Source organism: Leopardus geoffroyi, chromosome C2, assembly GCF_018350155.1.
Source record: "Leopardus geoffroyi isolate Oge1 chromosome C2, O.geoffroyi_Oge1_pat1.0, whole genome shotgun sequence".
NCBI lineage: Eukaryota > Metazoa > Chordata > Mammalia > Carnivora > Felidae > Leopardus > Leopardus geoffroyi.
This window is the reverse complement of record NC_059333.1, coordinates 130,372,877-130,397,804: the sequence shown is the minus strand read 5'-3', so window position 1 is coordinate 130,397,804 and position 24,928 is coordinate 130,372,877. Positions and strand designations below refer to the sequence as shown.

Sequence of the window (24,928 nt, the reverse complement as noted above, 5' to 3'; positions counted from 1 at the left end):
GTTTGTGAACTGAAATACTGACCATTTACACAGTCAAGCCAATCTCATTGTCATATTGATGAGAGACCATAAGGCAAGCTGAGGGCAAACTACAGGCTAGCACACCCCCGTCCCCCCAAAAGGGGGGAATATGTGTGACATTCCTCAGGTACTCTTGGCTGCCCAAGAACAAAGGAAAGGGAAAAACAGATGGTTAGCTGATAGAGATCAGAGTCCTGCAGGACAGGAGTCTCCATCAGTTCACAAATATCTTAGTAAATTACAAGAAAAAGGCAATCTTACCAACAGCCTAATCTCCAGAGACTTACAGACTCAGCTTCCTGGAGCCCTAATATCACCCTCTCCTCCACAATGATGTAGGGAACAAAGGCAAGAAGGAAATGGCGGATAAAATTAAATTTCCTTATAACCTGCAGCCCATTGACAAATACTTGAGTCAAATACAGAGTCTGACATTTCTCCAGGAACTCCCTACTGGTCCTAATGTTAATGCCACACTAGAGGAAAAACAACCTTAGCTTGACAATAGCAAGGCCTCAGGTATCTTAAGAGTCCTCTTTAGCATATCAAAGTCCTTCTAGAAGCCTGCCTTTTGTCTTTTACCCGCCCTCCCTCCCCCCCCCCCCAACTCCATTGGATATAACCAGGTACTCTTTACTACCCCGGTGCAGCTCTTTCTGCCCACGGGTCCTGTCCCTGTGCTTTAATAAAATCACCATTTTTGCACCAAAGACGCCTCAAGAATTCTTTCTTGGCCATCAGCTCTAAACCTCCCCCTCCCCCCTCACCAATCCAGAACCACATCAGGGCCATCTAGGCTGCAGTCCTGGCCCTCACTGTGTGATCTCTCATCCTTAACACTTCCCTTACAGTGCTGTTCTGTAGCTAAGAGATAATGGATGTAAACACCTGATACAGTGCCAGCCTCTTAGATGGGGTGGTGGTGTTGGGAGAAAACACCAGCTTGGCAGACCCAATCTGCCCTAGTTAGATTTCTGACCCTGGGCATCGTTTCCTCTCTAAATTGCCTGGGTTGGTCCGTCAGGAGGTATTTCACTCTTAGGAATCTAATGAAAGGTAATATAAGCCCTCTTTACAAAAATGTACAAAAGGACATATTTTTTAAATATTAGAGAACTCAGTCCCACTCTAACCCCGGATAAAAAGCCCAGAGCTGGATAGCTTCTAAGAATTATGTATGATATTGTTTCTTACAAGTAACTGGGCTTATCATGACACAGACTGTCTTTGTCCTCTACTATGGAATCTATCCTAGTCATCAGCGCTTTCCTATTACTAGTTTTTTACTACGTGTGTTTGATATGTTACTCAGCATTTAAAGCAAAAAAACTTCACACCTGAAGTTGACCGTCCACTAACGTCCAGATTGAAGGAATAAAAGGCGAGGCCAGTTTACTGTGGGATCCAGGGCCCCATAAATACAGTAAGTAGGGTGGCCAGTTTAAAAAGTTTGTTTCTCGGGGCCCCTGGGTGGCTCAGTTAGTTAAGGGTCCAACTTCAGGTCATGATCTCACAGTTAATGTGTTTGAACCCCAAGTCGGGCTCCGTACTGACAGCTCACAGCCCAGAGCTTGCTTCTGATTCTGTGTCTGCCTCTCTTTCTGCCCCTCCCCAACTCCCGCTCTGTCTCTCTCTCAAAAATAAATGAACACTAAAAAATTTTTTTAAAAGACACCGTATTTTAAAAAATAAAAAGTTTGTTTTTCCACCAAGCTTACCAAAGATGTGTACATTTTCATCATTTTTACAAAGCCCCAATTTAGGGAAATAATTTAGTAAGAGAAGAGAAAGTACCAGAATTGTTAATGGAAGTCTCAGTTCCTTATACAAATAAGAATCAATGTTTAAGCTTACATTTTTTTTTTAACATTGAAAAGGTATATGGTTTGTCTAACAAGATTATGTGGTTACTGTGTGTGAAGAGTTTTCAGTTATTCTCCAGTCTGCGAGGAACGTTCGCCTCACTCCCTGGCCCTTGCCAAGTGGTGATGTCTGTGAGCAGGAAAAGAAGAACCCCATGCCCTCACTTTCTTTATTTCAGGGAAAATTTTATGAAAATGTGACTTGAGTCAGTGAAGGAATGAGTCATTTGTCTTTAAAAAGAAAAGTCATAAGCAAGTAATTCTGCAAATACTTAGTTATGCATAAATTTGGTGAATTAGAGCTTAAGCTCAAACCCCACTCTCACCCTTAAATATTTTGCAGGACAGCCCTCCATGTACATTTATCCAATTTCCAAGACAGGAAATGGGAGCGTCTTTCCTGGCTTTAAATGTGGGAGTTGTCCAGACAGACATCGTTGTCAACCCTGAAATGATCAAGATGAGTTCAGAATATTTATGTACCTCCTGTGTTTAGAGCAGGAAACGTTATCAGGTGCTACAGAGCTGTAGACACCACACCCTTCACTCTTAAGGGGCTCAGCTTGGTCAGACCTTAGATTAAGTGCCAATAAGTACATCCCCCGAGGCAGAATTTTAAGCAGGAGTGAGGCCAAAACAGGAAAGAAAAAGGTAATTTGGAGAAAACAGTGGAGAAAGAAGAGAACATTGGAAAAGAAAGCTATCATATTTAATACCCTTAGAGATAAACATTACATGCACAAAACAAAAGGAAGCCACTGTAAAAAAACATTTTTTTCCCAGAGAAAATCCTGTGTTACAAAAAAAACAAAAAACCAAAAACCCAAACAGCAGAAATGAGAAACAATAGAAACCGCTGAGAGATAATGTTGCAGAAATTTCCTTAAGAAGCAGAATAAGCAGAAACAGATGGAAATAAAGGACACAAAGTTAAAGTAGGGGATGGCCAGTCCAGGAGGCCCATTATCAAAAAAAAAAAAAAAAAAAGTTCCATAAAGCAATAGTAGTTTTGAAAAGGAGATTTGTGTCCCACCAAAATTCCTATGATGAAATCCTAACCCCCAAAGTAATGGTATGAGGAGGTGGTGCCTTTGGAGAGGACAAGGTCTTGAAGGTGGTTAACTTATAAAGGGACCCCAGAGAGCTCCCTGGAGCTCTTTCTGCCACGTGAGAACACAGTGAGAAAGCAGCATCTGGAAACCAGAAGCAGGGTCCTCCCTGACTGCTGAATCTGCTGGTCCCTTAATCTTAGACTTCCAGCTTCCAAAACTGAAAATTAAGCCACCCAGTTTATGGTATTTTGTTATAGCAGCTTGAGCTGAGTAAGGTGGGTGGAGGACAAAATAAAAAACTCAAAAGCGTCCCCAGAAAGGAAGAGTGTGCCACTGAGTATCCAGTCTAACAGATGAAAATAAACCCTTACAAATGCACATCATTGTGAAATTTTACGATAGGAAACAAGAAGTTCTTATAAACATCCAGGGTATTGCAGGAGAAGGAAAGAACATTTCTTAGAAAGGAGCAAGAATCAGAATAGCACTGGATTTCTCAATGACACTAAAAAAAGACAAAGGGGTGATGCCTTCAAAAATCTAAGGGAAAAGTGATTTCCTAGCCTAGGATTCTAAAGCCAGCCAAACTCCCAGTTAAGTGAGGGGACATCATTTAGACATTATCAAACACACCAGCTCTCAGATTTACTTCCCAGGAAAGTTTTGTAAGAAGGTCCTAAAAGATGTTCTCCCCCAGAGTGGGATAACCAAGAAAGGAAAGGAGGGATTCTCTGAAAGGTCGTGAAAAGAGATGTTGAATCAAGACAAGAGCTGGCAGCTGACTTAGAGTACAACCAGCCGAGCCCAACCCAGCCCTGAGCAGGTCAGAGACTCTGGGAACAAATTCTTCAAGAAGATGAAGTCTCTGTGCTTGAACATACTGAGAGGAAGGAGATTGGAGGAGGTGAACAGCAGAAAAATCTCTGTGGTGCGACATGGTGAGGTAAGGTTCTGACTGGTACTTCCATAATGATGATACCAATATGAGTGTATTAGAGAATGAGAGAATGGATGTGTGTGAGAGTGTATGTATGTTTGGTGGGAAGAGAAGATGAAAGACAATTGAATCTTCTAAATTCAGAAGTCAATAGATGATGGCTAAAGCAAAAAAACAAGAAAATGAAGGAGTAGCAATATAACAGACTATATACGAATAGTAGTGTTTTATCAAGGTCATGTTTCCCGAGTGTAATCATTATATAGATAAGTGCCATGATGTCTGCAACTAACTCAAACAGCGGAGAGAGAAGAAAGCAGGCGTGAATCTAGGTGCGGTATATGGATGTGCATCATGCTCCATAAATTTTCTCAAGATGTGAGGTGTTTTCAAAAAACCTGGGACATCAGTACTAGTACAATTGCATTACTTAGAAGAAGATAGCTATGCTTATCAATTAAAAGTTTTTAAGGGGCGCCTGGGTGGCTCAGTCAGTTGAGTGTCCGACTGCGGCTCAGATCATGATCTGGTGGTTGACGAGTTGGAGCCCCGCATTGGGCTCTGTGCTGATGGCTTGGAGGCTGGAGCCTGCCTCAGGTTCTGTGTCTCCCTCTCTCTGCCCCCCTCCGACTCATGCTCTGTCTCTCTCTGTCTCAAAAATAAATAAACATCAAAAAAATTAAAAAGTTTTTAAGTGGTTGTGCATGGGATTAGGAGATGAGCGTATTGGAGCATGGGAAGGAGAGAGCGCTGTGCTTCATGACTAGCTTTGGGGATTTCATTTTTTTTTTTTTTTAACGTTCGTTTATTTTTCAGAGAGAGAGAGCACAAACAGGGGAGAGGCAGATAGAATCTGAAGCAGGCTCCTCACTGTCAGCACAGAGCCTGATGCAGGGCTCGAACTCACAAACTTCGAGATCATGACCTGAGCTGAAGTTGGGCGCCTAACCAGCTGAGCCACCCAGGTGCCCCTGATTTGACTCTTTAACTCTGGTATACACACCTTTTATTAAAACCTGAATTTTAGGGGCGCCTGGGTGGCTCAATTGGTTGAATGTCTGATTCATGATTTCGGCTTAGGTCATGATCCAAGGGTCATGGGATCAAGGCCTACGTCAGGTTCTACACTATGTGTGAAGCCTGCTTAAGATTCTCTCCCTCTCTTCCCTTCCTCGGCTCATGTGCTCAAACTCTCTCTCCCAAATCAAAACAAAAAACAAAACAAAAAAAAGGCCGAATTAAAAAATATCAATGCATATTAAGGGAAATTTTAAAATCAGCAAAACCAAAACTTTATAAAAGCAGCTTTTGTACATACAAACAATGGTAGAAAAAATACTGTCTGCCACAACAAAAAGAAACACTAAATATTTAGGCACAGCCTTAACAGGAGATGTGCTAGATTTACCTGATGTCTGTCTGACCCTCTACTGAAGCGCATAAAGGAATTCTTGAACAGAAAGACACATCTTCTTCCTGGTAGGATGATTGATTAGTGTAGAAGTGTCACTTGTTCCTAAAGTAAACTTAATGCAATCTCCAAGTCCCAACAAAATGATTTGATGGCCTATTTGTAAGAAAACTATAAAAAAAAAAAAAAAAGAAAGAAAACTATAGAAATATGTGAAAGAAATGGCTAAGGACTTCCTCAACCAGATTTGAAAGCTACAGAAAATTAAAACTGTGAACAAAAGGCCAACTGAAACAGTCCTAGGAGGAAACCCCGTATCTGCCGCACGGCTATAGCCTGTGGACAGCGAGATCTAGGGACAGAGTCTCAGCCTGGCCACTGCTGCCCAGAGACTGCTGAGTCTGAGCCCCTGTCCATCTGTCGCACCCACCCTGGACACGGCACATCCGGTCATGGATACAAATGACCTGCTGCAGAAGGCCATTCTGGCCGAGCAGGCTGAGCGATATGATGACCTGACAGCCGGCATGAAGTCTGTAGCCAAGGAGGAGAGGAATCTTCTCTCAGTTGAGAGAGGGCAGAGGGGGCTCGATCTCACAACCACGGGATCATGACCTGAGCCAAAACCAAGAGTTGGATACTCAACCGACTGGGCCACCCAGGTGCCCCAACTTTTTACTTTTTTTTAATGTGGCACTAGAAAATTTTTAATCATGTGGCTTGAATTCTGTTTCTCTTCCCTCTTCCTTTTTGAGGATAGGCTGCGGGTGGAAGTGTAACCTGAGTTTGGCCAACCAGAGTCTCCCCTGTGCCCAAGCAAGCACGGCCAGGACAGAGGAAGGTCAGAGGAAGGGAAGCCACAGCTGGGGTGCTCCTCCAGATGTCTCAGTCTCCCAGGTCCACACCCACCGAATAGGTTCCCTTTTTGCTTGCATTAGCCAGTCTCTTCCTGGTGTTTACAGTCAAACACCCTAACGGGCTTGATCAGGAAGCGGTCCCTGGTGTATCTTGTTACCACCAAAGTCACTCAATCGCTAGGGCAGTTGAGTCTTTATCAAGCTCTGCAGGGGATTCTGATGCTTAGCTAGAGTTGAGAAGCTTAGCTTTAGGTCTTTTAAAAAGCATCTGTATGGCCAGGGAGCAACCATGAGCCTATGTTATCACAGTTCTGATTTAGAGGTTAAAGGAACTGCCTGGGATCCCTGCCCTCCTGCAGCTGGAAGAATTCCATGCATTTAACAAGTATTCATTGAGGACCTGCTATGCATGCTCCAAGCATTGTCCTACACAATAAGGATAGAGCAGTGAGCAAAACAAACAAAAACCTCTCTCTGCTAAAGCATACTATTTAGTGGGGGAAGCAGGGACAATAAGCCAAATTACAAAAAAAAAAAAGAAAGAAACATTATGTGGTGAAAGTTCTAAGAAGAAAACCCAACCAACCAGGGAAGGGGATAAGGAGTGTGTGTGTGTGTGTGTGTGTGTGTGTGTGTGTGTGTGTGTGTGTGTTGGAAGGGCTTAGAAATTTAGATGGGATGGGGTGCCAAGGTGGCTCAGTCCGTTGCATCCGACTCTTGACTTGGGCTCAGGTCATGCTCTCACAGTTCTTGAGTTTGAGCCCTGTATCAGACTCTGTGGTGGCAGCATGGAGCCTGCTTGGGATTCTGTCTCCCTCTCTCTCTCTCTGCCCCTCCCCTGCTTGCTCTCTCCCTATGTCAAAATAAAAAAAAATGAACTTAAAAAAAAAATAAAGAAATTTAGATGGGATGATCACAGAAGGAAAACGAAGAATGTCATGTTTTCAGGAAAAGAGCAAGCCTTGACAATGTGGGCTGGTGGAGCGCTTTCTAGGTAAATAGAGAACAAGTGCAAAGACCTTGAGGTAGAACCTTGGGCTTGAAGATGACCTCGAGTTCCTGAATTGGGCTACTCCCAGCTTGTGAGGCTGAGGCTGCTCAAGATTTCTGGGTGCTGGAAGCTGCCACTGAGGAGAAGGGGTGGGCAGGACTAGGTGGTCCCAAAGGATGAAAGGAGGGGAATGGTGGGGTCAGAGTTCTGTGCATGGAGTTGGAGAGACTGTGGCCTTAATGACTTTTTCTACCTTGTGTAACTTGGTGTGTCATTTCAGAATTTGCATTCACTCTTGTCAACTTAAGGAATCTAGAGAGAATTTGGAGAAGTAAGCAAGCTTCTATAGCAGATACCGCCTGTGGCCAGAGGGCTGCCCTACTACATATACCCAGAGTCCTCCTTGCTGAAGAGGGATTCTCAGGGTCTCACTGGAGGCACTATGCAGGAGCTAGGGTGGCTTTGATCCCTAACCAGGAGCACCTTATTTCCAATGTACCATCTAACTCTGGGCAGCACGTGGAGATGGGCAGTTGAGGTCCACACCTGTCTGTCTGTCCAAGTGGACTGGGCATATGTACCAAGGGACAGATAGACTGCTAATAGTTGGGTTTTGATTTTTTTCTTAATGCATGCAAATAATCAAAAATAAAACTAGAGTAGCCTAATTTCCCAGGAGTAGATGGAGAACTTTCCCTCCTACACCAGGAGGAAAGTTTTGAATGGGAGAAAACCCAGGAAGCCTTTTTTTCCACACTCTTTTCTCATGAGAGGACCCTATAATAAGAAACAAATATTTCTAACTTAAAAAAATCTAGGATACTGGAGAAACAGCAGAAGGCCAATGAGCCTGGTGTGGGGTAAGGGAAAAAATGGTAGCAACTGAAGTCAGAGGTAAGGGCGTGGGGGGAAGAGGCATCTGCAGTCTCCATCTTCTCCCATTTAAAAAGTGAAACATGACTTTTCACCCAGGTGGTATCAGCCATCAGCCCAGTGGGTGAAAGGGTGCTTGCTGCTAAGGTACTGTCCTGAGAGAGAGGCAGAACTCTGGGATAATCACCCTTTATTTGGATAATCACCCTTTGTTTATTCAGGTAGTTTTGGTGAAGATAAGGTAGAGAAAGGTCCTTATTTCATGGAGCTTATCACAACCAGACACTTAGACTAGAATGTGTGTGGATTTTCTTCATGACAATGAGAAATACTGAAAAAAAGAGAAATAAAAATATTGTGGCAGGATCACAGACCCTAAATGCTCTTTGCCCTGAATTAAGTGAGGATACTTCCCAGAATCCTGTTTATCTGGAAACTTGGAAATTCTAGTGATCACCAACAGTGGTTTTATTTTTCTTAGGACTCCCAACTTCCCTTTGAACTGAGAGTTGGTCACAGCACTCTGGCTGATTAGATTGAATTAGAAAGCAGGAAAACTTAAAAAGTAAGTGTGTGCATTCCTTTGGATTGTCAAATACTCATCAAACATTATTTTATCGCCTGATTTGCCCAAAGAGCTGTGCACCGCCCACTGCTGGGGCACCGATGTCCTCTCCAGCTACCCATAACCCATTCTGGGGCTGTGTTCATGGGCCGGAGCTTAAATTTCTGCTCTGATCTGTTTGCAGATCTATAAATAAATGTTTTGCCCTATCATCAGTTGCAAATCAGGGATCATCCGTGCTCATTCATTCATTCATTCATACTTTTGAGTACTTAATGGAGGCCAGGCATGGTTCTAGGGACTGAGGGGAACCCCAGTGTATAAAATAGGTGAAGTAAGTGACTATAGGAGGGGAAAACTGGGGTTACATGTGTGCGAGCATGTCATAAATAAGTAGACACGAAATATGTTAGGTGTTAGGTCCTGTGAGAAGAGAACGGCAGAGAGGTGGAGAATGACAAAGCAGGTGCTGCTAACTTGTTTGCTAGGGTGACTTTTGAATAGGCATCTGGAAATCTCAGGGTAGAACTTTTCAGGCAGAGAAAACAGTAAGAACCAAGTGTCAGAGGTCTGGCAGGGGTTGCATGTTGGAATAGCAGATAGGAGGCCATGATGGAGGGAGGGAGCCTAGGGGATGAATTCAAATGGTGTCAGGGGACGAGCTCAGATGAGACCTTGTAGGTCATGGCAAAGACTCTAGATTTTATTCTAAGTGAGATGCAAAGCCACTGAAAAATTTTGAGAGGGTCATGCTGGCTGCTGTGAGAACAAACTAGAAGCCCAATCAGGAGGCTACCACAGTAATTCAGGCAAAAGAAATGGTGGAAAAAGACATGCAACAAACACTGGCCCAGAGCGCTAATAGGAAGGAGCCTGCTGATTGGTCTGCACCCCCTGTATTCTGCTCCTTGCGGAGGGATCATCAAATGTCTGAGGAGAAGCCTGGTCAAGGATACCTGGCTTGATTGAAACAGGGCATTTGTTCATAGCAGACATTTTCTTTAAAGTTTTTTTTTTAATATTTATTTTTGAGGAAGAGAGACAGAGAGATAGTATGAGTGGGGGAGGGGCAGAGAGAGAGGGAGGCACAGAATCCAAAGCAGGATCCAGGCTCTGAGCTGTCAGCACAGAGCCAGACGTGGGGCTTGAACTCAAAAACTGTGAGATCATGATCTGAACCCAAGTTGGACGTTTGACTGAGCCACCCAGGTGCCCATAGCAGACCTTTTCTTTTCTTTTTTTTTTTTTTTTTCCAGACATTTTCTTAAATACATTTCACTTTATAATATCCTTTAAGACCTTTACTAATTTGAATACCTTCAGAAGCCTGGGTAAAAAATGCCTGCCTTCTGAACTTCTCAGAAGCTGTTGTAGCTTACTTCACGAAAGGGCGAAAAACGTGGTTGTTTCGTTTTGGCTTTTTTGCAAGCCCTATCAACCTATTAAAATATCTACATGCCGCTGTGGACTTTGCTGTTTTCACCCACTTTAGTTCTCTTGGACAGAAAGTGAGTATGGAAAGAGCTGGGGTGATGCAGACTTTGGGGAAGCCTCCGTAAGTAATCGCAGTTTGATGAAGAAATCTACTTGTCCACAAACTTTCTGCTATATGTTTTGAAGGTAAAATATCAACCACCAAAGAGATCCTTAACTGGCCACTCCCCTGGACAAGCACTGCTACACCTTCCGTGACCACTTTTGTATGGAGCCTCCTGGGAACTTCCCTGGCAGGCTGTCCCCGAGGTTCCTCCTCCCCACAGCTGACCACATGCAGATCTTGGAGAGGTCATGACGTTGGCACTGCCTGGTGAGCGCTCCTCCTTCCCTGCCATGTGGTTATTATGGAGGGCAACTTCTCATTTTGAACACCGAACACCGTGGCATGGCAAAGCTGGCTGACTGCCCCTGGGCATACGGCCACAAGGCAACTCCCAGGGACAGCCTGAGGACGTCCTAGAAATGGCTCTGAGTTTCCATGCTGAGTCACCATGGCTGAGGCAAAGTATCCCTCGATCTTTTCATTCTTTGGAGACTGTAATTTTCCTTTTCAAAACAACCCTTACCATTCTTTATAATATTTTATCTAAATAAATGAATGGTAGGGGAGAGAAGTGAATATGGATCACATGGAGTGACTTGGCTTAGGGATGGTTGTGTTCATGACAGACATAAGTAAAAATAGATGAGCTAAGTCAACCACCAATTGAGACCATTTTCTTCAAAGGCATAGGAAAAAATTATCACAAAATTGTAAGTACCAGACATAAACCTTTAATTTTTTTTTAAGTGTATTTATTTTGAGAGAGTGAGAGCGCACGTGTGCACATGGGGTGGACGGAGAATCCCAAGCAGGCTCTGTCCGCACTGTCAGCACAGAGCCCACCACAGGGCTCGATCTCACAAACCCTGAGATCATGACCTGAGCCAAAATCAAGTCAGATGCTTAAGTGACCGAGCCACCCAGGCACCCCAATCCTGATTTCTTCTAAGTGACATTTAAAACTAGAAATAAGATTCGATAGCTTGGGTTATTTTATCTCCTTCACATGAGGATATCTTATAAAATATTGTGGTTCGGAATATCCAAGTGCTTCTACATGGCTTTAGTGATGGTCACAATGAGTGCTCAGAAGGCAAGGATTGAAGTTAATCCCCTGCACAGAAAGAAAAACTGAGGTGTAGAGAGGTGAAGTCTCAAAGGCAAATGTTTAGGAGGCCCATGTAACACACAAGAATCAGAGCCAGGTCTTTGTTAAATGCCTGCTCCCCACTCCAAGAAGGCATTTAAATAATCTCTGGACATCAATAAATGTTTGTGATGTGTATGCTCATATAACAGAGTTTTAAAGTTTTTAGAAATAAAAATACTTTCATTTGAAAATTTAAAATTTTACCAATATTCCAGTGGCATCAAAAGGTAACAAGAAACAGGTGAAATTGATTTTAATAACATTTTACTTCAGTCACAGGCATACCTTAGAGATGCGGTGGGACTGGTTGCAGACCACAATAAAGTGAATGTGACAATAAAGCAAGTCAAAGGAATTTTCTGGTTTCCCAGGGCATGTACACTATACTGTACTCCATTAAGTATGCAATGGCATTGTCTAAAAATCAGTGGACACACCTTTATTAAAAATATTTTAGGGGGGCACCTGAGTGGCTCAGTCGGTGGAGCGCGTGACTCTTGATCTCAGGGATGTGAGTTCGAGCCTGACAATGGATGTAGGGATTACTAAAAAGCAAAATCTTTAAAAAAAAAATACTTAATTGCTAAAAAATGCTAACCATCATCTGAGCTTTCACCGAGTCACAATATTTTTGCTGGAGGAGATTCTTGCCTCTATGTTGGTGGCTGTTAACTGCTCAGGATGGGGATTGCTGAAGGTTGGCGTGGCTGGGAAATTCCTTAAAGTAAGACAACACAGTGAAATTTGCTGCATTTTTCTCATGAACTATTTCTCTGTAGCCTGTGATGCTATTTGGTAGCATTTTACCTGTGGAACTTCCTTCAGAATTGGAGTCAAATCTTTGAAATCCTGCTGCTGCTTTATCAACTAAGTTTATGTGATATTTTAAGTCTTTTTTTTTTTTTTTTATCATTTCAAAAATCTTCCCCAGGAGTAGATTCCATCTCAAGAAACCACTTTCTTTGCTCATCCATAAGAAGTGAGTCCTCATCCATTCAAATTTTATCATGAGATTGCAGTTCAATATAATAATAATGAAAACATTTGTAATATTGTGAGAATTACCAAAATGTGGCAGAGACACAAAGTGAGCAAATGCTGTTGGAAAAATGGTGCCGACTGACTTGCTTGACCACAGGGCTGCCACAAATCCGCAATTTTAAGAAGTGTAAAAAGTGAAGCACGATAAAACAAGGTATGCCTTATATCTACATTTTATCATTTCAATATGTAATCACAACTTAAAAAGTATTAATGAGGGATTTTACCTTTTTTTTTTCATAAGTAGTCTTTAAAATTTGGTATTTTACAGTGACTCTGTTTCCTACTTTGGATTCTAAATTTTCAACTAAAATACTTCCTCCATGTTTAGATTTCATAAAATTTACATTTGAAAAAGTAAATTCACATACCCAAGTTATTATAGGCATACTTAAAAGTTTTCCAGTAACTAAGAATCAATAGTTAATTAAACTTTAAAAAACCTAAAGTTCCTCAGTGGCACTCGGCATAATTCAAGTGCTCAAGAGTTCCATGTGGCCAGTGTTCGCTATATTGGGCAACACTGATTTAAAAAGCTGCAAGAGGGGCGCCTGGGTGGCGCAGTCGGTTGAGCGTCCGACTTCAGCCAGGTCACGATCTCGCGGTCCGTGAGTTCGAGCCCCGCGTCGGGCTCTGGGCTGATGGCTCAGAGCCTGGAGCCTGTTTCCGATTCTGTGTCTCCCTCTCTCTCTGCCCCTCCCCCGTTCATGCTCTGTCTCTCTCTGTCCCAAAAATAAATAAACGTTGAAAAAAAAAAAAAAAATTAAAAAAAAAAAAAAATAAAAAAATAAAAAGCTGCAAGAATGTTTGCTTAGGATTTGATATTAACAGAATGGCATTCAGAGCAGACGGTTTTTAATCTCTCAAAACTAACTTACTTTCTTGTAGCTTCACCTATCCACTGTTCTCATCAACAGAATTAAAAATTTTCTTAATTACATTTTCTTATAACATGCCATGTTTTCTAGTAAGGTTTAAACTGCATTCAGATTTTATGTATAAATGTTTTCTGTTGAATTATGAAGAGGCTTATCTCCATTAAATGACTCCTGCAGCTCTCTCCAGTGCAAACACTGTAATACTAAAAGTGTTAACCCAATCCCTAAACCCAGTGTTAAGAAGGACACCAGTATGTTTTTTACAGAACAGTGACTCCTTGGATATTTATCTAAATGGAACAATTTCTGAGAATCCAAAGGTGAAAATATTTTTATGCCTATGCAGTTTACTTCATTATCTCTTTACAAGCTGAATGTTTTAAAAATAAATGCTGGATGCTTAGGTGATAGACTGAATGATGGCAGCTATACAATTTCTTATTTAACTTAAACCTGGGTGACCCTTAAAATGATAAGACCCACTGATCAAAACAGATGCTCTAATCTTTACTGAAAATGAGCAGTTAATCCTGTGCTCAAACTGGTGCAAAAACAGAATGAGGTGCAAATGCTGGAGCTCGAGAAGTCTGTCTGGAGGTGAGATGCCGCCGCCTCCTACACCTTGGACCTCATGTCTCTGGCCTGGTCCCGCAGCTCCAGTGCCGCAATCGCGGAGAGGTGGACTTCATCGGGCCCATCTGCTATGCGCAGAGCTCGTGTCAGGGCATACCTGGAAAAACAAAAAGCGCAGGGATGGCAGGAGTTATCAAAGAGAAACCTGCTACTTTAATGTCAGTCACTCTGATTCTAAGCCAGGACTATTCATTTTTGAAATCTTGCCAAGACGGTGATGAGAAAAAGCACAAAGAAAATCAAGGAAAGTAAGCCCCAGGGCTTGGAAATGCCATTTAAAGTTCTTGCCCTGGGAAGTGGAATCTTAAATGGCCCAGTGCAATGGGCTTAATCTCAGTCTTGGTTTGCTTTAGGGTTCTAGACCCTAAAGATTCTAGGTTCTAGACCTAAGAGATACCTCAGGTAAGCCACAGGCAGTGAAGTTAAATATGTACCACTTCTATATGTAGTACTATATATTTAGTTCTTTCTTATGGTTAAAGATTTCTGGGAAAAACTGGTGGGGCACCAGATTCTCCAGTGTGTGAGAGAAGGTGGCAGGGGGCTGCGAGGTGACAGGCAATGGAGAGTGTTCCTCGGCTCCCAGCCACCAGAATCTGGACCTGAGATGGTCGCTGGCCTGAGGCATCCCTGCGGACATGGCAAACAGACCTAAGGACATACTTACGCCCAGCTCTGGGCTCCCTTTGCCATCTGTGATCCTGTGTGATCCTACTGGTTTCAGGGTGAACCCCTATGCCATTTCCTCGCTAGTCCACGAGCCCCAATGTGCCCAGTGAAATAATTGTGATCCTAAGAGCAACCATTTATTGCACCTATATTACCTCATTTAGCTTTGAACTATACTTTTAGTGTCTGTATTTTCTTTTTTTTTTTTTTTTTTTTTTTAAATTTTTTTTTCAACGTTTATTTATTTTTGGGACAGAGAGAGACAGAGCATGAACGGGGGAGGGGCAGAGAGAGAGGGAGATACAGAATCGGAAACAGGCTCCAGGCTCTGAGCCATCAGCCCAGAGCCTGACGCGGGGCTCGAACTCGCGGACCGCGAGATCGTGACCTGGCTGAAGTCGGACGCTTAACCGACTGTGCCACCCAGGCGCCCCTGTATTTTCTTCTTAAACAGTGTCGAGGCAGCTATAGATTTCTAGTCCCATTCCAAGCCTGTCAGATGAAGACGATTACTAAGTGACATCTACTCACATGGTAGCCAGAGGGTAGTCCTGGGAAACACCTGCGCCTCCACACACTTGGATCGCCCGGTCAATAATTTTGCAGACGGCCCGAGGGGCAGCCACTTTAATCATTGCAATCTGCATAAGCAAGATATAAGAAGGTTTCTCTCTTTGACAATATACAATGTGGCAGAATTTTATATAATCTGTATTTTCTTTGTGAAATGAGACAAGGGAACTTTCCCACATTAATTCATCACTGAAACAGGATCTTTGTTGGCATCCATCAAAGAGATCCGTTGTAATGCCACTAATGGCCATATTGCAATCAATACATTCTGGAATGAGAGATCTTTTCCAAATCATATTTTATTACTTATAACTTGATTGTTTCCAAAAGGATTTAAGGCAGCTGATAAATCACATTCATCACCTTAGGGATCGTAAAAAAGAATTCAAGGGGCACCTGCTTGGCTCAGAGCATGCAACTCTTAATCTCAGGGTTGTGAGTTCAAGCCCCATGTTGGGTGTGGAGCCTACTTAAAAAAAAAAAAAGTTAAAAAAAAAAAAAAAGAATTCAAGAGCCTTCACTAATGAGTTCTCTTTTACCAATTTTATTGGCTTTTAGAATTAAACGATCACGTTCTTACTCCATGTAAGCCAGAAACATAAAGCAGGGAATGAAAGGAGTCTTTTATGAAACATTCACTATGTGGTAGCAAAGTGCTACACATTCTATGTCATCTTTGCCACTCTTTGCTAAACCCTAGGCCACAGGCAGAAAGATCAGATACTTTGCCCAAGGCCACATGGCTAGCAGAAAGTGACATACTGCGTGCAATTCCAAGTCTGTGTAGTCTAGCATTTCCCTCTTCCCTGTTGCATCTCAAAAATACTGAAGATATTCTGCACCCTGAAAATCATTCCCTAAAACAGGCAAGTGAAAGGAAAACTAGCAAGGGACCTGTATCTATAATCTTGAAACCAAAATCACATGGAAACTTCTAATATTCTGAGTGCCATCAGGGTACCATGAAACCTGAAATGCCCAGTGGGTGAAAGAAACTGAAGAAGCCTTGGCAGATGGTGGTCCAAGGGGCCTCACCTCCTTCTTAGCACCAGTGCTGCCTACAGTGTCAATGCTGTGGGCGGCTTTCAGGGTCAACAAACGTATCTTCTCAATGGCAATGCGGCTTTTAGCAATCCAGTGAGCCACAACCTCCTGCAGGGGGGAGCAAAGGGCAACAAAAAGGAGGAGTGGATAAGTTGTGAGTCCACATCCAATAGAACTTTGTAGTTTGGTAAAATACTCCAGGCCATTGACTGTTCCCAAGCCTTACTCTATTTTTATTTTACTTTATTTTTAATTTTTTAAATTTACATCCAAATGAGCATATAGTACAACAATGATTTCAGGAGTAGATTCCTTAATGCCCTTTACCCACTTAGCCCATCCCCTCCCACAACCTGTTTGTTCTTCATATTTAAGAGTCTCTTAGGTTTTGTTCCCTTCCCTGTTTTTATATTTTTGTTTCCCTTCCATTTTTTTTTTTTTTTTTAATTTTTTTTTTCAACGTTTGTTTATTTTCGGGACAGAGAGAGACAGAGCATGAACGGGGGAGGGGCAGAGAGAGAGGGAAACACAGAATCGGAAACAGGCTCCAGGCTCTGAGCCATCAGCCCAGAGCCCGATGCGGGGCTCGAACTCACGGACCGCGAGATCGTGACCTGGCTGAAGTCGGACGCTCAACCGACTGCGCCACCCAGGCGCCCCTCCCTTCCATTTTTTAATGGAAGAGTTGACTTACTTGATATATACCAGGCAACCACATACTTGTGGAATGCTACAATTAACATTGTTAGATTTTAGAAAGAAATTTTATTTGCTCAGAAAAATAATTTATTTTGGATATCTTGATGTCTAAAGTCAAGATGGCTGAATTGAGCAACCGTCTTATTGCTAAAACACTCCTCACTGGCCCTCCTGAATGCTAATCTCATAATCTCATTGAAACTTGGATAATGTCTGATGGTGGACCAGATTATAATCGAGATAATTCCCAGGACAATTTCAGTGTGGGGAAGGTGCAATAATAGTCCTTGGTTGTGTTGTTACTTAGTAACAATGACCTTTACCTTTGGTGAACAGTTCTATCAGTTGTACCCCACCTATAGATTGGTGTAGCCACAATCAAGATGTAGAACAATTCCATCTCCCCTTAAAGCCGATGCCCTTCTTTAGTTACACCCTCCCCAACCCCTCAACTCTCACAACCACTGATCAATTCTCAGTTATTATAGTTTTGGCTTTTTCAGAATGTCCTACAAATGGAATCATGTAGCATGTATTCTTTAGAGACTGGCTACTTTCATTCCACATAATGCTTTTGAGTGTCATTGACCAAGTTCTGTGTACCAACTGTTCATTCCTTTTTATGAATGAGTAGTATTCCATTGCAGGGATGTACCAGTTTGTTTATCCATTCACCTGCTGACGGATATTTGGGTAGTTTCTAGTTTTTGGTGATTATTAGCAGAGCTTCTATAACCATGTGCATACAGGTTTTTGTAAGACTATACTTTGCATTTTTTAAAGCAGATGTAGAGAATGGAATTATTAGATCATCTGGTAAATGCTTATAGGAAGCTGTCTGTTTTCCAGACCAGCTGTACCATTTTGCATTCCCACGAGCATTAATAATAGTTCCAACTGCTCTCAAAACCATCAGCACTTGTTTTTTTGTTTTTTTGTTTTTTAACATTAGTCATTTTAACAGTGAGCAGAGCTCTTACATGGTAGTTTAAGTTTGCATTTCTCTATGACTAATAATGTGGATCACCTCTTGATGTGCTTATTTGCCATCTATATATCTGCTTTGATGGCATGTCTGTTCATGTCATTTGCCCACTTCTAAAATTGGATTGTTTTCTTACTGCTGTTTATTAAGTTCTTTATTAAGGATACAAGTCAGTTGTCAGATGGGCAGTTTGCAAATATCTTCTCCCAGTCTGTAGCATTTTCATTTTCTTAATAGTAACTTTTCAAAGGACAAATGTGATTAATTTAAATGATGTCCAATTTGTCAATTTTTTTCTCTTATGGTTGCTCTTTTGGTGCATGTCTAAAAACATTTTGCCTAATCCCAGGACACAAAGGTTTTTGTTTTTGTTTTTGTTTTTTTAAATAGAAGTGTTCTAGTTTTACCTTTTACATTTAGATCGATAATATATTTAGAGTTAAATTTTATGTGAGGTATGAGCTTTAGGACAAGGTTCATTTTTTTTTTTTTTTTTTGCCTATAAATGTTCAACCTTTCCAATACCATTTACTGTAAAGATTAACCTTTCCCCATGAACTACCTTTGCACCTATATAAAAAATCATTTGACCCATATTTTTATGAGATTATTTCTGAACTCAGTTCTGTTCCAAAGATCTATGTGTCTTTCCCCCGGCTAATACCACACAGTCATGGTTGTTGTAGTTTACAGTAAGTTTTTAGATCAGGTAGTGACCGTATTCCTCCAACTTTCTTCTTCTTTTTCAAATTGTTTTGGTTAGTTTAGTTTCTTTGCATTTTGTATAATTTTTAGGACCAGTTGCTGATATCTACAAAAAAACTCCTGCTGGGATTCATATTAGGATTACATTAAATCTATAGATCAATTTGAAGACAGCTGACGTCTGTACTATTAGTTTAACAGTGCATGGACATAGTATTTCTCTATATTTAGGTTTCCTTTGATTTCTTTTATCAATTTTATAATTTTTAGCATTTGGATACTATATATGTTTTGTTAGATCTGTGTTTTAAATTTTTTTTTTTTTGAACGTTTATTTATTTTTGGGACAGAGAGAGACAGAGCATGAACGGGGGAGGGGCAGAGAGAGAGGGAGACACAGAATCGGAAACAGGCTCCAGGCTCTGAGCCATCAGCCCAGAGCCCGACGCGGGGCTCGAACTCACGGACCGCGAGATCGTGACCTGGCTGAAGTCGGACGCTTAACCGACTGCGCCACCCAGGCGCCCCAGATCTGTGTTTTAAAAGTCTATTTTAAATAGTATTTTTTGAATTTCAGTTTCTAGTTGTTCATTCCAGTTCAAAAAATGGATTTTATGTGTTGATCTTATATCTCATGACTTTGCTCAACACAGTTCTAGGAAGGTTGTTTTGTTTGGTAGATCCCTCGGGATTTTCTAATAATCATGTTGCTTGTGAATATGGGCAGTTTTACCTCTTTGTTTCCCTTAACTATATGCTTTTTTTTTTTTTTTTTTTTTTTGACTCACTGCATTGGCTAGGACTTCCTCTATGACGATAAATATGAGTAGTGAGAGTAAACATCCTTGCTTTGTTCCCAATCTTGGGGGAAAAGCATTTAGTCTTCCATCATTAATTTTTCAGATGCTCTGCACTGGGCTGAATAAATTCCTTTCTATTCCTAGTTTGCTGAGAGTTTACATCATGAATACATGCTGAATTTTGTCAAGTGCTTTTCTGGATCAGTTGACATGATTATGTGCTTTTTATTTTTCAGGCTAACATGGCAGATTACAATAATTTTTTCTTAGGAATTGAGTATGAATCAGCCTTGCATTCCTGGGATAAACCTTACTTGGTTGTGGTATACTATTCTTTTTATATATTGCTGGACTTTATTTCCTAGTAGGTTTTTGCATCTATATTAGTCTAGTTTGTTCTTATCTGGTTTTGGATTAGGGCAATTCTGGCCTCAAAATGAGTTGGCAAGTGTCCTCTACTTCTACTTTCTGGAAAAGACTGCAGAGAATTGGTGTTCTTTCTTCTTTACCTGTTTAGTAGCATTTACCAGTGATACCATCTGGGCCTGATGATTTCTTATTTCAGCAGAGTTTAAACTATGAATTCAACTGCTTTACTAGTTGCAGAATACTATGGCTATGTATCTCACCTTCAGTGAGTTTCAGTAGTTTATGGCTTTTGAGAACTCAGTCAAGTTGTTTATGTGCTCTGCACACATGCCTCAGTGTGTGGGTACACTCAGAAACACTACAGATAAATCAAAATGGAATTCTAAAAATGGTAACTTAATCTAAAGGAGTCAGGAAAAAGAAAACAGAAATGAAAAACAGAACAAACACAAAACAAAAAAATTAAATGGCAGACTTAAGACAAAGACTGATAGAGTGGATTGAAAAACATGACCCACGTAAATGCCATCTAGAAGAAATTCACTTCAAATATAATGATATAAGCAAGATGAAAGCAAAAATAAGAATAAAAAATATATAGTATAGAAACAATCAAATGAAAGTAGAAACAGCTATATTAATATCATATAAAGCAGACTCTGAACAAAGAAAATCACCAAAGACGTAGAGGGTTATTATACAATGATAAAAGGGCAAATTCTAAATGTATATGCATCAAACAGTGGAGCTGCTGAATATGTATATATAAAACAAAAACCTGATAGAAACCAAAGGAGCAGTAAACCAATCCACAATCCTTGTTGGAGACTTTAACACCCCTCTCTCAACTACCAAGAACAACTAGACAGAAAATCCGCAAGAATATACAGCAATTTAACAACACTACCAAGCAATGTTCCACCCAACAACAGAGTACACATTCTTTTCAAGTGTCCTCAAACATATAATAAGATAAACCATACCCTGAGCCATAAAACAAATCTCAACAAATCTGAAAGAAATGGAATAATACAGACTTTGTTTATAACCACAATGGGATCAAACTAGAAATTAAGAACAGAGGAACAGGAAAATCTCCAAACGGTGGAAACTAAGTAACATACCTTTAAATAATTCATGTGTTAAAGAAGAGTCTCAAAGGAAATTGAAAAAGACACTGAGCTGAATTGACATGAAAACACAATATATCACAATCTGTGGGACACAGGTAAAGCAGCACTGAGGGAAATTTATAGCACTAAAAACATACATTAGAAAAGAGGAAAAATCTCAATTTAATAATCCATGCTATGGCCTCAAGAACCAAAATAAAAGAGCAAAAGAAAGTATATAATAAAGAGCTGAAATCAGTAAAATTGAAAAAAAAAGAGAAAATCAATAAAACAAAGATCCTGTTAATGTTAAACCCTAATATAACAATTATATTGGATAGTTTTGTGTATTAGTAATATATTTTATATTCTTTGAAAAGATCGTTAAGAGCAACAGGCCTCTAACAAGACTGACAAAGCAAAAAGTAGGCACAAATTACCAATGTCAGGAATGAAACGGGGAATATGTCACTAAAGACCCTGCAGACATCAATAGGGTAACAGGAAATATTATGAACGTCTCTAAACAACAAACTTGACAGCTTAGATAAAATGGACTGCTTCTTCAAAAAACACAACCACCCACATTTCATTCAATATAAAACAGATAAGTTGAATAGCCCTATAACTATTAAGGAAATCAATCTTCAAAAAAGCTACCTCCCGGACCCAAATCTCCAGGCCCAATGGGTTCATTAGAGAACTCTTACCAAATGTTTAAAGATGAATTAACACCAGTCGAGACAATCTCTTCCAGAAAGTAAAAGAGATGGGAAAACTAACCACATCACTTTGTAAACACAGTATTATCCTACTATCAAAATCAGATAAAGACAGTACAAAAACAAAACAAAACAAAAAACTACTGACCAATATCCCTCATGACTCCACATTCAGAAATCCTTAACAAAACATTAGCAAGTAGAATTCAGCAATATATAAAAAAGAATTATACACCATGACAAAGTTGGGATTATTTCAAGGATGCAAAGCTGGTTCAGTATTTGAAAATCAATTAATGCACTCTACCATCTTAAAAAGGCTAAAGCAGAAAAATCACATGATCATATAAATCAATGCAGAAAAATCATTTCACAAAATTCCATTCATTCATGATAAAAGATAAAAATCCTCAGAAAACTAATTACAGAGGGGAACTCAATGAAGAATATCTAAAAAAAAAAAAAACCTATGGCTTGGAGCGCCTGGGTGGCTCAGTCGGTTAAGCACCCCACTTTGGCTCAGGTCATGACGCGGTCCGTGGGTTAGAGCCCCGCGTCGGGCTCTGTGCTGCCAGCTCGGAGCCTGGAGCCTGCTTCGAATTCTGTGTCTCCCTCTCTCTCTGACCTTCCCCTACTCGTGCTCTGTCTCTCTCTCTGTCAAAAATAAATAAACATTAAAAAAACCTATAGCTAACATTATTACTTAATGTTCCCCTAAGATTGAGAACAAGGCAAGGATATACACTCTCTCCTTTCTTATTCAATAAAGTGTTAGAGGTTCTAGCCAGTGATATGAAGCCAGAAAAGGAAATAAAATATATACGTATCTGAAAGGAAGAATTAAAACTTTCTCGTACTTGGAGATGACACCATGGTCTACAAAAAAACAAACAAAAAACCCACCCAATCTACAAAACTAATAAGTGAGTTTGGAAAGGTCACTGAATTTTAAGATAAACATACACAAATCAATTATATTTATATATACCATTAATGAACACATGGACACCAAAATTAAAAGCACAATATCATTTACAATCACTCAAAAAACTAAAATACTTAGATGTAAATATAACAAAACGTATAGGATTTGTATGCTAAAAGCTACACGTAGATGATAGCAAGAATCAAAGAAAAGCTAAATGAAGTGGAGAGACATACTGTGTTCACAGATTAGAAGACACAACATAATAAAGATGTCATTTCTTCCTAAACTGATATATAGGTTTAACACAACTCCTATCAAAATCTCAGGAGGATTTTTTGAAGCCATAGACAAGATTATTCTAAGTTCATATGGAAAGGCAAAGGAACTAGAATTTTGAAGAGAATAAAGTGAGATGAATTAGCCATCCTGATTTTAAGATTAATTATGTAACTATGGTAATCAAGACTGCATGGTATTGGCAGAGGGGCAGACATAGATAAAAGAATACACCAGAGAACCAGAAATAGACCCACACAAATATGCCTAATGTTTGAGAATGATGTAAAACAATTCCATTAAGGAAAGCTAGCCTTTTCAACAAATGGCGCTGAGCACGTGGGCATCCACAGGCAAAGAAATAAACCTTGACCTAATTCTCATATACCTTATACAAAAATTAACTCAAAATAGATTGCAGACTCATAGAAAAAAATTATGGAAGAAAATCGTCAGGATCTAGAGCGAGGCAAAGTGTTCCTAGACTTGAGACTAAAAACACGATCCATAAAAGGAAAACTGACAAATTAGAGCTCATCAGAATGAAACAATTTTGGTCTGTGAAAGACCCTGTTAAGGGGATGAAAAGATGAAAAGATAAGCTACAGAGACAGAGAAAATATTTGCAAGTCAATATTTAGCGATGGAATTAGCTAGAAAATGTGAAGAACTCTCCAAATTCAGCAATTAAAAAGCAAAACACACACACACAAAACCCAGGAAGAGCATGAGCATAAGACATGAATCAACGAGGATATAAGATGGAAAATAGTCACATGAAAGATGTTCAAACATGACTAGCCATTAGGAAAATATAAATTAAAACCACAATGAGTTATTACTATAAACCTATTGGATGGCTAAAAGAAAATTAAAAACAAAACAGTGACAACACTATATGCTGGTGGGGATGTGGAAAAACTGGATCATTACTACACAGCTGGTGAAAATGACAAATGGTGAAGCTGGCAAAGAGTTTGCTGGTTTCTTTAAAAACGAAACATGCTACTACCACATGACCCAGCATTCTTGGACATTAATCCCAGAGAAAGAAAAGACTTATGTTCACACAAACACCTGTACATGAATGTTTATAGCTGCTCTAATTGTATCAGCCACAGATGGGAAACAACCCAGATGTGCCTCATCAGGTAAACAGCTAAACTGTGAGAATCCATACCAAAGAATACTACCCAGACATAAAAAGGAACCAACTATTGATACACATAACCTGGATGAATCTCCAAGAATTATGCAGAGTGAAAAAAAACCAACCCCCAAAGTTTATATACTATATGATTCCATTCTTGAAATGATAGAATTATAAAAATGAATAAGAGATTAAAGGTTGTCAGGGGTTAATGAGGAGGTAAGGATAAGAAATGAGGAAGTGGGTATGGCCATGAAAGGACAAGATGAGGGATCCTTACGGCAATGTAAAATTTTTTTAAAGTTATTTACAGAGAGCGCGCACAGAGGGGCAGAGAGAGAATCCCAAGAAGGATCCACACTGTCAGTACAGAGCTTGATGTGGGGCTTGAACTCATGAACTGTGAGATCATGACCAGAGCCAAGATCAAGAGTTGGATTCTCAACCGACTAAGCCACGCAGGCGCCCCAATGATGGAAATGTTCTAGATCTGGACTATATCAATGACAATATCCTGGTTCTGACTTTGTAGTCTAGTTTGGCAAGATGTTACCATTGGGGGAAACTTAGGAAAGGGAATAAGGGATCTCTCTGTATTATTTCTTACATCTGTATGTGAATCTATGATGACCTGAAAATAAAAATTTTAATTAAAAAAAGTTGGTACTTGTTTCTTAATTGTTTTAGTAAGTTTTCTCCATTGGTAAAAACTTCGAAGAGAAGTGGGAGGTAAGTGGAGAATAGGGGGACCAAAACTTATCATAAATCCCACAAGCAAACATGGAGAATTCAGCACTGAAACTCAGTAGACAATAACAAATGCTTCTGGTTAACCGTATGGGTTTTTGTTGTTGTTCCCAATCCTAGTCATAGAACTGCTGTTGACAGTAGAGAACCATATTTGTCAAGTTTGACCAGCAGCCAATTACAGTACAATTATTTGAGCCACGTTAACCTTCCACAGTCATTTTTATGCTTGGTTATGTTTGTGCTAGTACATTTCTTAAACAGTGGCTATTTGATCAGTTTCCCTAAAACAGAGATGTTCAATATGGTAGCTGCTACTAACCACATGTGGCTATGAG

The 24,928-nt window shown here is 40.3% G+C and overlaps 1 protein-coding gene and 1 long non-coding RNA gene across 2 annotated transcripts in view; one reads left to right on the top strand and one right to left on the bottom strand.

Annotated features, from left to right (window-relative positions):
* Window positions 1-5,484: 5,484 nt before the first annotated feature.
* LOC123611564 lies at window positions 5,485-24,192 on the top strand. The gene is made up of 4 exons (XR_006718733.1): window positions 5,485-8,569; window positions 10,190-10,819; window positions 12,191-12,454; window positions 24,147-24,192. It is a non-coding gene; the product is annotated as an uncharacterized LOC123611564 (long non-coding RNA).
* The window catches only part of ACAD11 (acyl-CoA dehydrogenase family member 11), a 94,098-nt gene continuing 82,834 nt past the window's right edge, over window positions 13,665-24,928 (bottom strand). The window contains exons 18-20 of the mRNA XM_045503622.1: window positions 16,089-16,205; window positions 15,012-15,121; window positions 13,665-13,908 (exon numbers count right to left, since the gene is read on the bottom strand). Of these exons, the coding sequence (XP_045359578.1) occupies window positions 13,794-13,908; window positions 15,012-15,121; window positions 16,089-16,205 (342 nt within the window). The 3' untranslated portion in view covers window positions 13,665-13,793. The remainder of the gene's footprint in view (window positions 13,909-15,011; window positions 15,122-16,088; window positions 16,206-24,928) is intronic.